At 39.4% G+C, this 15002-nt stretch overlaps 1 protein-coding gene and 1 long non-coding RNA gene across 2 annotated transcripts in view; both read left to right on the forward strand.

Annotated features, from left to right (window-relative positions):
* The window catches only part of ARSJ (arylsulfatase family member J), an 84482-nt gene extending 70469 nt beyond the window's left edge, over positions 1-14013 (forward strand). Inside the window, exon 2 of the mRNA XM_002688099.6 lies at positions 10030-14013. Within this exon, the coding sequence (XP_002688145.2) occupies positions 10030-11428 (1399 nt within the window). The 3' untranslated portion in view covers positions 11429-14013. The remainder of the gene's footprint in view (positions 1-10029) is intronic.
* LOC104972660 (uncharacterized) overlaps positions 1-15002 on the forward strand; it is a 133302-nt gene that overhangs the window by 72441 nt on the left and 45859 nt on the right. The gene's annotated exons all lie outside the window — the stretch shown is intronic.

A 15002-nucleotide genomic window follows, 5' to 3' on the forward strand; every position in this document is an offset into this window, starting at 1 on the left:
GAATAAGCTAGTTATTTTGAGACTGATTCATCTGGATTTCGTCTATATATAAATTTATGTAACAGAAAGTGACAGCTTCTTCTTCTCCCACAATTATTATCCTCTGGAAATAATCATGTCTGAGGGTTTGGTGTGTATCTTTACATTTTCTTTCTCTCTCTCAGTGAATGCTGCTGCTAAGTCGCTTCAGTCGTTTCCGACTCTGTGCGACACCATAGATGGCAGTCCACCAGGCTCCCCCGTCCTGGGGATTCTCTGGGCAAGAACACTGGAGTGGGTTGCCATTTCCTTCTCCACTCTCTTTCACACTTATATTTATTCATTCGTTCATTCAAAAAAAAAAATACTTATGAGATCCTATTATGAACTAAGTATTATTTTAGGTGGTGCAGATACAGCAATGAATAGACCCTGCCCTCATGGAACTGAAATGCTTTTTATTATAAAGAGATAATAATGCACTTACCCACGTCAGTGCTTAGAGCCACACATGTTCTTTTCTTGTTTCTTTTTCACTTATAGTCTTGAAGTAGTCTGTGCTCACCATCTAGACATTTTCACTTTTCCAGTCATAGCTTACAAAAGCCTGGCCTTCTTCCCACACCATTCTACTAAAATATTATTTAACAGGTCACACATGCTCGTAAAATCCAGTGACCCTGCTCAGTTCTCACCTTCTTTGGTTCTTTCACAGTATGGAATGCTATGGCTCTGTTAAACAGGTGACTCTAACTCCCCTCTGCTACTCTACTTCACACAGTAGCTGTTTCATCTCAGACTCTCCCTGGTGCTCCTTGCTTTAATTCTAAGTGTTGGCATTTCCTTGGCTCTCAGTCTCTGTTCTGTCTTTAGATGGTGTCACGTGCTGTGGTGAATTCACGTACGACCTATATGCTGCTGCTGCTGCTGCTAAGTCCCTTCAGTCGTGTCCGACTCTGTGCGACTCCATAGATGGCAGTCCACCAGGCTCCCCCGTCCCTGGGATTCTCCAGGCAAGAACACTGGAGTGGGTTGCCATTTCCTTCTCCAATGCATGAAAATGAAAAGTGAAAGTGAAGTCTCTCAGTCGTGTCCAACTCCTAGCGACCCCATGGACTGCAGCCCACTAGGCTCCCCCGTCCCTGGGATTCTCCAGGCGAGAGTATTGCAGTGGGCTGCCATTGCCTTCTCTGACCTATATGCTAATGAGTCTCAAATCTTTGTTGTTTCATCCTGTGAACTATCTTACACGTGCCTCCAACATAATGCAGAGCAGGATTCACCATCTTCCCACTCATTCCTGCTCCCCTTCCAGGATTTCTTAGTACAAGAAGCTTCTTTTCCCTCAGCCACCCTGATCAGATATTCTGAACTCATTCTCAACATTTCCCTCTCCCATGCTTCTCACATATAGCCTGTAACCCTATTAAAAGTCCCTCTTTATAATCTCTAATCTTCTCTCATTCTTTCTGTTACCCATCTTCGTTTTGACTATCAACATTTATCTCTTAGATTAGCACAAATCCCCTTGCTTAAGTCCTGTTCCATCCCAATGCATTCTTCACATTACAACTAGAGTGCTTTTTATAATGCAAAACTCATTATTATGTTATTCTCTTTTCAAAAACATTTCTCTGGATTCCTGTGAGCACTCCATTAAGCACAAAAGCCTTAGCAGAGCTGGAGGCTGTCGAACCACTCTCTGGAATTCGGAACCTACTTGTCTATATACTCTCATCTCCTGCCAATTTGTCTGAATCTGTGTTCTCAGAGGGCCAAACCCTCTCTCCCTTTTTGTATTTGAACATCATGCTTCTCCTGCTGAAACTCTCTTTGCCTTCCTTTCAGCCGTTCACCTGGATGGCTCCTCCTCTCTCAAGAATCATCTCAGCGTCATGTTCCCTTGTGAAACTGCTTTTGTCCCTGTTGTTGCATTTTAAATATCTGTCCTTTTCCCAAATTCACCCAGATACTCCTATGATTACACTCAGATCTAACATGGTCCCTCCTAGGAGCATTCCCTGACCCTGCTGTGAGTACCCAGAGAAAGCTGTGGCTGTCTGTGTTGTAGCTTTTACTCCAGTCGTGCTCATTATTATCTGCAGACTGAGATCCTTGAGAGCAGGCCCATCTTATTCAACTTGGTCATCCCCAAAACTAGCAGTGTCTGACTCAGGGTGGGTAGAAGAGTGGTAAATAAGTAATTCATCTAAACTATGCCGCGTTTTCATCTCATAAACGAGTGGATGTTTGTTCATGAGACGAAAGACAAGGCACAGACTTGGTGTGACACCCCTCTCCCACCCTCACCCTCCACCTAAACAATGAAATTACACCTGTAAATAGTTATACTCTTTGAGACCAAAAAAAGAAAAGGATGCCACTTGGAAGGAAGTAATAAAGGAACACCTTCCAGAATATATATTCCTAACATACATATCTGCGTGACATTTGATTCGTAAGCTGTGATCATTTGTACTTGTCTCCTTCCCTTCAATTTCTTACTGCACTATTGGCTGCTTTTGTACCCTGTGACCATCCTGGACTTTAGAATCTGCGTGAAACTATTAGGATTCATTTCTTTCATTGTTGTGCTTGTACTTATAAGGCAAAATTAAATGTGTAACTGGATTAAAATAATAATATTGGATTATTATTTTAATATTAGACACTTTTTAGAAAGGAGAATTCAAAAATTACTGCCACTGCCAGCACTCAGTAATATAAATTAATATTTTAAAAAATTACAAAACTTTTCATGTGTTCTAATGCCACACTGAAAGGTCCACTTAGCTCTTTTCTTTTAAGTTGGCGGAAAGTGAGAATGGTGGTTGTAGATTTAATGAGATTTGGCATCAACTCTAGTTTTACTATTGTTCATATGAAATTTTCTTCACATGGTAGCCAGATGGAGACAAAAAAAAAGTCCGCTAAATTTCAAAATTAACTTATTTTTTACCAAATATGATTACAGTGTGTATTCAGAACACATTATGTGAAAAACCTATCTTTTAATCTAACTTTATATTGTTCAAAAGAAGTTAAATATATATTGATACATTATGGAAACTTCTTTGTCAGTTGGCTGTACATAATATAAACTTGGTTTTGTAAAGCTGCTTTGAGCTTATATGGAATTCTTTATGCAAACACTAAGCTGCAGTCCTTGACCCATGAATTTTTCTAGAAGGAACCTTAAGTGTCATTTAGTACTTCTTTTCCAGTTCAGTTGTGCCTTTTATCGTATCTTTGGTAGATTTTTTTGGTGTTTGTTTCTTTTCTTTCTTAGAATTTTTTTTTCCCCCGCTTTGAGTTGAAATCTGCCTCCTTGCACTGTTACCCATCAGTCCCAGTTATATACTACAGAAACAGAGACCAGATCGTCCATCTACCATTCACCAAGTACTGAAAGCCACAAATCCAGAAGTCATTCTTGATTTTTCTTCCTTTGTCCTTCCATCATCCCTCCCTCACTGATTTAGCCCTAAAAGTTCTAAGTCCAAAGCATCCAGTTGATCTATCCACTCCCATTTTTATGGCCACTAGATGGTAGTCCAAGCTACCATGATCTTTGACCCAAACTACTTCAATAGCCTTAAAAAAATCTGTGTTTTTGCTTTTCATCTGTCTACAATCTCCTTTCTATACCAGTGATCTGCAAATGTAGTCCTGACACCCCAGAGCAATGCAGGATAATTCATTAGAATGCAAGAAGAAATGCCAGAAATTCTATTTATATTTATTTTTACCTCATCTAATTTAATTTCTATTTTGTATACATTTCTATAATTATTATAATTAATAAAATAGTACAGTGTATATACTTGAGCTCTTATTTTTCTTTTTTGCTTTCTATTGAATTCATAGTCTGAAAGATTCAACTTTCCACAGTTATTTACGTGGTTGTATGTAACTAACATGTGGGCAGTTGATTTTTTTTAATTAATATGGAATGCCTTTTGTTTAGATTTTCTTTTTAAAAATTTTGAAACCATCTTGTACTTACAGAACATCTTCAAGTAGAGCACAACATGAATAACTTGTTTTTCCTGACCCATTTGAGAGTTAATTGCTGACCTGATGCCCCATGATATCCAGTACTTTTTTGTGTATATCCTGCACAGATAGTTACCCACATTATCCAAAACACAGCTATCAAGAACATGAAAACACTTTATTCACATTTAGTTTTCAGACTGCATTTAGGTTTTGCCAGTTCAACCATGTTCTTATTGTAACCATTTCAGTTCAGAATCACATATTTCATTTATTCATCATGACTCCTCAGTCTCTTTCAAGCTGGAAGTTTCTTAGTCCTTGTTTGTCTTATATAATCCTGATACTTTTTTTGTAGAATGTCCCTCAGTTTGGTTTTACCTGATGTTTACTGAGGATTGGATTCAGATTATGTACTTTTGAGTAGATAACTGTAGAATCAATGCCATGTTTTTCTCATTGTGTCTTACCTGGTAGCACATGAGGTTGATTTGTCCCGATTACTGACGATGTTAACTTTGATCATTTGATTAATGTGTTAATTCAGCACTTCCACTGTGTGCTTACTCTTTTCCATATAAACAGTTAGTAAGTGCTTTGTGGGGAGGTACTTTTATATAACATTACATATCAAACTTTTCCTATTTACTCATTCATATTGGTATGAATTCACGGTTTCCTGTTCTATTCAGTGGGTGTAATTTATTACTATCACTGTTTATTTTGATCCTTGCATTGTCCCAGAGTAGGCCCATTAAGACTTCCTTAATTTAGTATTCTACATTTTTTTGATATATTCCCTTTCAGTCTTTAAGCCCTTCCTTAACTTTATATTTCATTGTATTTGTTTCAACAACAATTCAGGTCACTTAGATTACTTTGAGTTTTCATTATCCACTTTTAACTATTCCTCCTAGATAATAAACATGTCTTCTATTTCTTTATTCCAATCGTAGATAATAATAATCTATGAGTTGAAGCCAAAGAAAGGGTCCAGTTGTGCTGTTTCAGAAACTACCTTCCGGATTGGGAATTCTCAACCAGTTAGTTAATGTTAATCAATGTGCTATTTTGTAATTTTTGTGAAGAATTATCTGATTGGCCTTCCAGTTGGTTGTTGCCAAGTCAGTGTCACTGACAAGCCAAAGACTCTATCAAGAACTTCCCTAGATCCCAACCATCTCCTTAAAAAAAGAAAAGTTGTTAACATTCAGTGCTGTTCTCCATGACTGATAGTGCTGACTCCACCAAATCCCAGGGTTCAGAGAACTCATACCTTCATTGCTAGTAGGATCGTTACTTACAGCCAACTTAATATAACAGCTCTGGGAGCAGGGGGAGAAACAAAACAAAACAAAAACTTAATTCCTGGCACACATCATAAACTCAATAATACTGCTTAACTAAGGAAATGAATAAATAGTGAAGATTAATGCAGATAAATTAATCCAAACTTTCAATTCAGTTCAGTTAGTCACTCAGTCGTGTCCGACTCTTTGCGACCCCATGAATCACAGCACGCCAGCCCTCCCTGTCCATCACCAACTCCCAGAGTTTACTCAAACTCAGGTCCATTGAGTCGGTGATACCATCTAGCCATCTCATCCTCTGTCGTCCCCTTCTCCTCCTGCCCCCAATCCCTCCCAGCATCAGGGTCTTTTCCAATGAGTCAACTCTTCTCATGAGGTTGCAAAGTATTGGAGTTTCAGCTTCAGCATCAGTCCTTCCAATGAACATCCAGGACTGATCTCCTTTAGGATGGACTGGTTGGATCTCCTTGCAGTCCAAGGGACTCTCGAGTCTTCTCCAGCACCACAATTCAAAAACATCAATTCTTCAGCACTCAGCTTTCTTCACAGTCCAACTCTCACATCTATACATGACCACTGGAAAAACCATAGCCTTGACTAGACAGACCTTTGTTGGCAAAGTAACATCTCTGCTTTTTAATATGCTATGTAGGTTGGTCATAACTTTCCTTCCAAGGAGTAAGCGTCTTTTAATTTCATGGCTGCAATCACCATCTGCAGTGATTTTGGAGCCTCCCAGAAATAAAGTCTGACACTGTTTCCACTGTTTCCCCATCTATTTCCCATGAAGTGATGGGACTGGATGCCGTGATCTTCGTTTTCTGAATGTTGAGCTTTAAGCCAACTTTTTCACTCTCCTCTTTCACTTTCATCAAGAGGCTTTTTAGTTCCTCTTCACTTTCTGCCATAAAGGCTGGTGTCATCTGCATATCTGATGGGTCTAACTGTAGCTGTAAGTATACACTAGAAAGTTTCCAAAGCCCAAAGTCTGGATTCCAGTACAAAACTCAAAACTTACAGCTATAAAACTTAGGAAAGCCCCTAAATTACTCTGAGTTTCAGTGTTCTTTTATTGTTGTTGTTGTTCGATGGAATTAATAAATGGAACCCCCCTACCTGTTCCACACAGTTCTGGAAACCAGAGAAGATCATGTTAATGAAAATTTTCTCTTTGCAATTAACTGATATGAAAGAATAAGATCATTCTTATTGTGAATATGCAGGGCTGTCATCCAGTTGATTTTCCATTATTTTATAAAGAAAAAATTAAGGGCAGATTTTTCAAATGCCTGTCATTTTCCTGGGGCTTCCCAGGTGGCTCAGTGGTAAAGAATTCACCTACCAAGCAGGAGATGCAGGTTTGATACTCGGTCGGGAAGGTCCCTGGAGAAGGAAAGGGCAACCCACTCCAGTATTCTTGCCTGGGAAATCCCATGGACAGAGGAGCCTGGTGGGCTACAGTCTAGGGGGTTGCAAGAGAGTCAGACACAACTTAGCGACTGAACAACAACAAAATCATTTTCCTAATCTACTTTCTTAATTCTCCTCCTTTTTAGAAAGAAAATGAAGCTAATTTTGCAGGACTTTTCTTTTTGACCCTACCTAATTTGCTTTAAAAGAAAAACGCTCAAAAATTATCTACTTAAAAATACGTTCTCAAATTTTTCTAGGATCAGCATAAGCCTCATTATTTGGTTTATAAATTCTTCCTGTCTTTAATTAGAAAGTTAGATTAACTTCTCAAGACTGACAGTATCTTTCCTCTGCTCCTTGATTTCTTAAGAAGTGCTGGACTTAACTCTTGAGGAGACAGGAAAAGTATCCAGTTTAGCCTGTGTTGTTCAGGAGCCCGTATCACAGCCTGGTGAAGCAGGTTGGAGGAGGTGGGGGGATATCTCTGTATCTCTATTCTCCCATCTATAAAATGAGTGTAAACAATCCTACTTCTCACCCTTGTAACGAGGACTAAACACAAAATGCATGCGAAAGGTCTGTCGGTTATAAAACTTGAAAGACATATGTTAGTAACATGATTCAGAACTCTGGGATAACAATAGTAAAACCTATGACTTATTGAATGCACTCTCTTTATCAGATTCTGTGCTCTCTTTCAGGGCTACAGCAATCCAGTATATATTATTATCCCTCTTTTACAGATGAGGAAATGGAGAATCGGGGGGGTTAAGTACTGCTCAGAGTCACACGGCTAATAGGCAGTAGAACAAATTCAAACCCTAATTTCTCTGACTTCCAAAATAAAACATACCCTTAACCCCTATCTCTGATGCTGCATCAAACATCTCTTTGGTCCCAGAGTCTTGAACTCATTTAAGCAGGAGCTTCCCTGAAAGCTCTATTCTGTTAGGAACTGCTGACAAACCTTTATATTGTTGATTCTAAATTTTCCAATATGAAAACCATTCTATGCTGGAGAAGACAGAGACCACACAGTTGATTAATAGCTCTGTACTCTCTTCTGTGTCTGCCAACACTGTACCATCTTCTGAAAGCAGCAGACCTCTTTCCTACTCTTTCTGTGTGTGAACAGTTTCTGTATTTTACACTTTTCAAAAGCCTCAATTCTCTTTGCCCTTAGTACCATGTGCAAAAGTGCCCAGTTTTAATTAGAAAGACTTCAGTTGGTTAGCTGTTCAATGAATTAAATAGATACTCTGGCCAACTACATTTTCTACATAAGACAATTAGTAACCCATGTCCACAAATCCTTCCCCACAGTCTCACAACATACAGATTTCTCCTTTTTAAATATCCTCAGTGTTTATATTGATGGAGAAGGCAATGGCACCCGACTCCAGTACTCTTGCCTGGAAAATCCCATGGATGGATGAGCCTGGTGGGCTGCAGTCCATGGGGTCGCTAGGAGTCGGACACGACTGAGCGACTTCACTTTCACTTTTCACTTTCATGCATTGGAGAAGGAAATGGCAACCCAGTCCAGTGTTCTTGCCTGGAGAATCCCAGGGACAGAGGAGCCTGGTGGGCTGCCATCTATGGGGTCGCACAGAGTCGGACACGACTAAAGTGACTTAGTGAAGTGAGAAGGGTATAGTTTTCCTACAAATAAGAAGCAGGAGAGGACATGGGAGTGTGGGAGTGGTGGGGAGGGGGAGCGTGGTCTGTCCTGAGAAGGCCCCATAGGATCCTTGTTGTTGTTATTTTTGAGTCACAAAGTCGTGTCCGACAGCACATCAGGGCCTTTTCCAGCGATTGGCCTCTTCACATCAGGTGGCAAAGTATTGGAGCTTCAGCTTCAGCATCAATCTTTCCAGTGATATTCAGGGTTGATTTCCTTTAGGATTGACTGGTCTGATCTCTTTGCTGTCCAAGGCAATCTCAAGAGTCTTCTTCTCCAGCACCACAGTTGGAAAGCATCAATTCTTCGGCTCTCAGCCTTCTTGATGATCCAACTCTCACATTCATACATGACTACTAGAAAAGCTCCTCCGTCCATGGGATTTTCCAGGCAAGAGTACTGGAGTGGGTTGCCATTGCCTTCTCCAAGAGAAAAACCATAGCTTTGACTATATGGACCTTTGTTGGAAAAGTGGTATCTCTTCTTTTTAATATGCTGTCTGGGTTTGTCATAGCTTTCCTTTCAAGGAGCAAGCATCTTTTAATTTCATGCTGCAGTCACTGTCCACAGTGATTTTGAGCCCAAGAAAATAAAGTCTGTAACTGTTTCCATTGCTTCCCCATCTATTAACCATGAAGTGATGGGACCAGATGCCATGATCTTAGTTTATTGAATGTTGTGTTTTAAGCCAGATTTTTCACTTTCTTCTTTCACCCTTATCAAAAGGTAGTGTCTCTTTGCCTTCTGCCATTAGAATAGTATTATTTGTATATCTGAGATGGTTGATATTTCTCTCTGCAATCTTGATTCCAGCTTGTAATTCATCCAGTCCGGCATTTTGCATGATGCACTCTGCACATAAGTTACATAAGCAGGGTGACAAGCCTTGTCATACTACTTTCCCAATTTTGAACCAGTCCGTTGTTCTATGTCCGTGTCTAATTGTTGCTTCTTGAGCTGCACACAGGTTTCTTAAGAGACCGGTAAGATGGTCTGGCATTCTCATCTCTTTAAGAATTTTCCAGTTCCTTCTGATGCACACAATCAAAGGCTTTAGTGTAGTCAATGAAGCAGATTTTTTTTTCTGGAATTCTCTCGCTTTTTCTATGATCCAAAGGATGTTGGCAATTTAATCTCCGGTTCCTCTGCCTTTTCTAAATCCACGTTGTACATCTAGAAGCTCTCCATTCATGTACTGCTGAAGCTTAGCTTGAAAAATTTTGAGCATTGTCTTACTAGCATGTGAAATGAGCAAAACCGTATGGTAGGATCCACAGAATCCTGCTTGTTTACAAACACTTAAATTTATATTCTTTACTTGATCATGTTAGTTTGGTGCATCATATAATTAATTGAATAATTAAAGTTTATTCAAATTAATTCTGTTATAAGAATTTTAAAAAGACTTTGAAATAAGTAATGAAATTTTAGTTTCAAAAGTACTGATTTAAAGTGAAAATGTATTTCAGATGTTAAATGTGTAGCTAATTATGGCAGGACTTTTGGGGCAACAGGAGAAATACTGAATTGATCATATTTTATTTGGGGTAGCATTTATCTTCAAAGAAATATTATTTAATAGAAGAGTCATTGTTTTCTGTGGAATCTCTCTTTTATCCTGCACTGACACATTTTTTACTCTTTTGTTAGGTATCAGATACACACCGGACTTCAGCATTCTATCATAAGACCTACCCAGCCCAACTGCTTACCTCTGGACAATGCAACCCTACCTCAGAAGCTGAAGGAGGTTGGATATTCAACACATATGGTTGGAAAATGGCACTTGGGTTTTTATAGAAAAGAATGTATGCCCACCAAGAGAGGATTTGATACCTTTTTTGGTTCCCTCTTGGGAAGTGGTGATTACTATACACACTACAAATGTGACAGTCCTGGAATGTGTGGCTACGACTTGTATGAAAATGACAATGCTGCCTGGGACTACGACAATGGCGTATACTCCACACAGATGTACACTCAGAGAGTACAGCAAATCTTAGCTTCCCATGACCCCACAAAGCCTATATTTTTATACATTGCCTACCAAGCTGTGCACTCTCCACTGCAAGCCCCTGGAAGGTATTTTGAACACTATAGATCCATTGTCAACATTAACAGACGCAGGTATGCTGCCATGCTTTCCTGCTTAGACGAAGCAATTAATAATGTGACCCTGGCTCTAAAGATGTACGGTTTCTACAACAACAGCATTATCATATACTCTTCAGATAACGGAGGTCAGCCCACAGCAGGAGGAAGCAACTGGCCCCTGAGAGGTAGCAAAGGAACCTACTGGGAAGGGGGGATCCGGGCTATTGGCTTCGTGCACAGCCCGCTCCTGAAAAACAAGGGCACCGTGTGTAAGGAGCTCGTGCACATCACTGACTGGTACCCCACTCTGATTTCACTGGCTGAGGGGCAGATTGATGAGAACATTCAACTGGATGGCTATGATGTCTGGGAGACCATAAGCGAAGGCCTTCGTTCTCCCCGTGTAGACATTCTGCACAACATTGACCCCATTTATACCAAGGCGAAAAATGGCTCTTGGGCTGCAGGCTATGGGATCTGGAACACTGCCATTCAGTCTGCTATCAGGGTGAAACACTGGAAATTGCTCACAGGGAACCCAGGATATAGTGACTGGGTGCCCCCTCAGTCTTTCAGCAACCTGGGGCCAAACCGGTGGCACAATGAGCGAATTACCTTGTCAACGGGAAAAAGCGTGTGGCTGTTCAACATTACAGCCGACCCCTATGAGAGAGTAGACCTTTCCAACAGGTATCCCGGGATCGTAAAGCAGCTCCTCCGGAGGCTTTCCCAGTTCAACAAAACTGCAGTACCTGTCAGGTACCCCCCGAAAGACCCCAGAAGTAACCCTCGGCTCAATGGAGGAGTCTGGGGGCCATGGTATAAAGAGGAAAGCAAGAAACAGAAGCCAAGCAAAAAGAAGGCTGAGAAAAAGCAGAAGAAAAGTAAGACGAAAAAGAAACAGCAGAAAGAGCGCTCGTTTCCAAACTGCCATTCAGGGATTTCTCGTGGATAAGTACAAATTTTTTTCTTGTCTTCAGTTCAGTTCAGCTCGGTCACTCAGTCGTGTCCGACTCGTTGCGACCCCATGGACTGCAGCACGCCAGGCTTCCCTGTCCATCATCAACTCCCGGTGCCTACTCAAACTCATGTCCATCGAGTCTGTGATGCCATCCAGCCATCTCATCCTCTCTCATCCCCTTCTCCTTCTGCCTTCAATCTTGCCCATCATCAGGGTCTTTTCAAATGAGTCAGTTCTTTGCCTCAGGCCAAAGTATTGGAGTTTCAGCTTCAGCATCAGGCCTTCCAATGACTATTCAGGACTGATTTCCTTTAGGATGGACTGGTTGGATCTCCTTGCAGTCCAAGAGACTCTCAAGAGTCTTCTCCAACACCACAGTTCAAAAGCATCCATTCTTCAGCACTCAGCTTTCTTTATAGTCCCAACTCTCACATTCATCCATACCTGACTACTGGAAAAACCATAGCTTTGACTAGACGGATCTTTGTTGGATCCATTGGATTTTTGTTGGATCTTTGTCGGATTTTTCCTCTCTGGTTAAATTTAAATCAGTGCCAGGTTTTTCACCAGTTTCTAGGTGAACCAGCAAATTTGACTCAATAGGATCCCTGCCATCAGCACCAGACAGTTTTCATATTGTGCTACTCCAGAGACTTCTGCCAGCTGGAAAACTTGTGCTCAAAGCTAAAGGTGCTACTCTTGGGAGCCACGCTTAAAGCAGAATGGAGATGTTTGTTTCTCTTGCTCCTTTATGAAAGGTGGTCTGTGATGAGTTCAACTGTTGTGCTTCCGTCAGTTGACCAAACACTATGTTTTAAATTATATCATTAACTTTAACCGGCAATTGATGGACATGCTAATTTAATGGAAGTTACAGGGTAACATGATTAAAAACCACCTTTGATAAGTCTAGTCAAAAGTTGTATCACCTCAAAGGCCTTGAAAAATGCTCTTTTCTTAGTGAATTTTTGTATTTCTATCACAGGACACTTGGGTCTTTTATGAATTCTATTTCATACATCATTTCCTTTCCTGTGAAAATAAGCTGTTTTTCTCACATGTGAACAGCTTGCACCTCACTTTAACATGCATGAGAGAATGGCAAATAAGAATGTTTCAGCACACTGCCAAAACGTGAATGTAACTATTTTCTAAACACTTTAATAGAATGATGTTTCAACACAAAGTACATAATTTATTTTTACAGAAGAAATATTAATTATTTTGTTTTCATAAAAAGTTATACAAATGAATTTTAATTATTTTATTTTATTTTCTATGTACCATTATAAGAATTTTATTTCATATTGTCAAGATTATCAAGCACTGTAATACTACAAATTGTGTGTGAATTTGTAGAATATAAAATTAAAAAATTATAAACATCATTGTTCAACCATTATTGTGAATGTAAGAAGATGAATATATTCCTTACAAATTGCTTGGAAATTCAGTGTTTGTATAGAATTGAGAGACAGCTCTATTGTTTCTATCAAAAACACTTTATTTATGTATCTTAATTATTAAAATGACATATTTTTTAGCACCAGAAAATTGTGTGGCTTTTCTGATTTAATGTCTCTATAGAATTACATTAGTCATTTTAACAAACAAAAGTCTTTACCAATAGGCAAATGAAAGTATGATATGCTAACAAACATAGTAACATAAAATGGATTTTGCAAATAGGCAGTGTTTACACCTGGTTATTGCATGGAGAAGAGTATTCTCTTGTTAATAAATACAATTTATAATGACCCTACTCTTACACCAAGTGACCATGGTGGGAAGATACAAAGAAGTGAAAATATGGCTCCTACCTAGAGTAGTTAAACATCTAGTTTGAAACTCACACATGCAGACATCATGAGGCGGCTTAAAGGAGCACGATGTGTAGTGAAGTTTATCATGAGTGATCAGTGAGGACAAGTTGGTGTGGTCCCTGTCAGCCCCGGAGTTGTCTTTAAGGTGCTTTCTCCTAATACTGCCTGTAAGTCTGAAAGTGTTTACACTTGAAAAATCTGGAGTTAGAACCATGATGTGTGATATTACAACTGTGATTAAAGAAATGTAAGCAAATTTTTTGTTTGTTTCTTGAGGTAACAATGGAATTTTACTCAGCCATAAAAAAAAAAATGAAATAATGCCATTTGCAATAACATGGACAAACCTAGAGATTGTCATACTGAGTGAAGTGCATTAGACAGAGTCATATCACGTTGCTTGTATATGGAGTCTTAAAGCATGGTACAAATGAATTTATTGCAAAACAGAAATAGAGTCACAATGTAGGAAAAAACTTAGGGTTACCAATGGGGAAACAGCAAGGGGAGGGGTAAATTGGAAGACTGGGATTGACATGTATACACTACTATGTATAAAACAGATAACCAGTGAGGACCTACTGTATAGCAGAGGGAACTCTACTCATATTTTGTGATGACCTATATGGGGAAAAAGATCTAAAAAAGAACAGATATATGTTTATGTATAATTGATTCACTTTGCTGTACAGCAGAAACTAACATAACTTTGTAAAACAATTGTACTCCAATAAAAATCAATTTTAAAAAAAGAAATGTATGAGGTGATATTATTGTTGTTTTAATGTCACTTAAGTCATGTCTGACTCTTTGAGACTCCATAGACTGTAGCCCGCCAGGCTCCTCTGTCCATGGAATTTCCCAGGCAAGAATACTAGAGTTTCTTGCCATTCCTTCTCCACAGGATCTTCCCAACCCAGGGATTGAACCTATGCCTCTTGCAGCTCCTGCATTGGCAGGCAGATTCTTTACCACTGAGCTGCCTGGAAAGCCCCTGAGTTGGTATGGTCAGTTCAGTTCAGTCACTCAGTTGTGTTCAACTCTTTCCGACCCCATGGACTGCAGTATGCCAGGCTTCCCTCTCCATCACCAACTCCCGGAGTTCACTCAGACTCACGTCCATCGAGTCGGTGATGCCATCCAACCATCTCATCCTCTGTCGTCCCCTTCTTCTGGTCTCAATCTTTCCCAGCATCAGGGTCTTTTCAAATGAGTCAGTTCTTTGCATCAAGTGGCCAAAGTATCAGAGTTACAGCTTCAGCATCAGTCCTTTCAATGAATGTTCAGGACTTACTTCCTTTAGGATGGACTGGTTGGATCTCCTTGCTGTCCAAGGGACTCTCAAGGGACTCTCAAGGTCTCTCAAGGTGGTATGGTAGCATACTATTAAATGTGTTTATATCAGAATTCAAAAGACAGCTTCTGACAGTCTTTGGAAATATATAAAAGAATTGATAGACTTGCCAAAATTACTAAAATGGACAATAATACAACTTTTAAAATTTTTAATTTTTCATGAAAATATATATATTTCCATTTTATTATGTAGAATAAAGTACTATTTGAGTTTGTGCTTTGTCAACTGTATATTTAAATGAGTCTTAAAAATCAAAGGCATGCTGTCAGTGTTTTCCTTTCTTAGTGGCACATAAATTAATGAGTTGTCTTAAAATAGATGGTGTCTTATAACATCAAAATAGAGTTATTATTACATTAAAAAAGAGTTCTGAGAAAAAACAAGTTTG

The sequence above is a fragment of the Bos taurus genome, chromosome 6, assembly GCF_002263795.3.
Source record: "Bos taurus isolate L1 Dominette 01449 registration number 42190680 breed Hereford chromosome 6, ARS-UCD2.0, whole genome shotgun sequence".
NCBI classification, from domain to species: Eukaryota; Metazoa; Chordata; class Mammalia; order Artiodactyla; family Bovidae; genus Bos; species Bos taurus.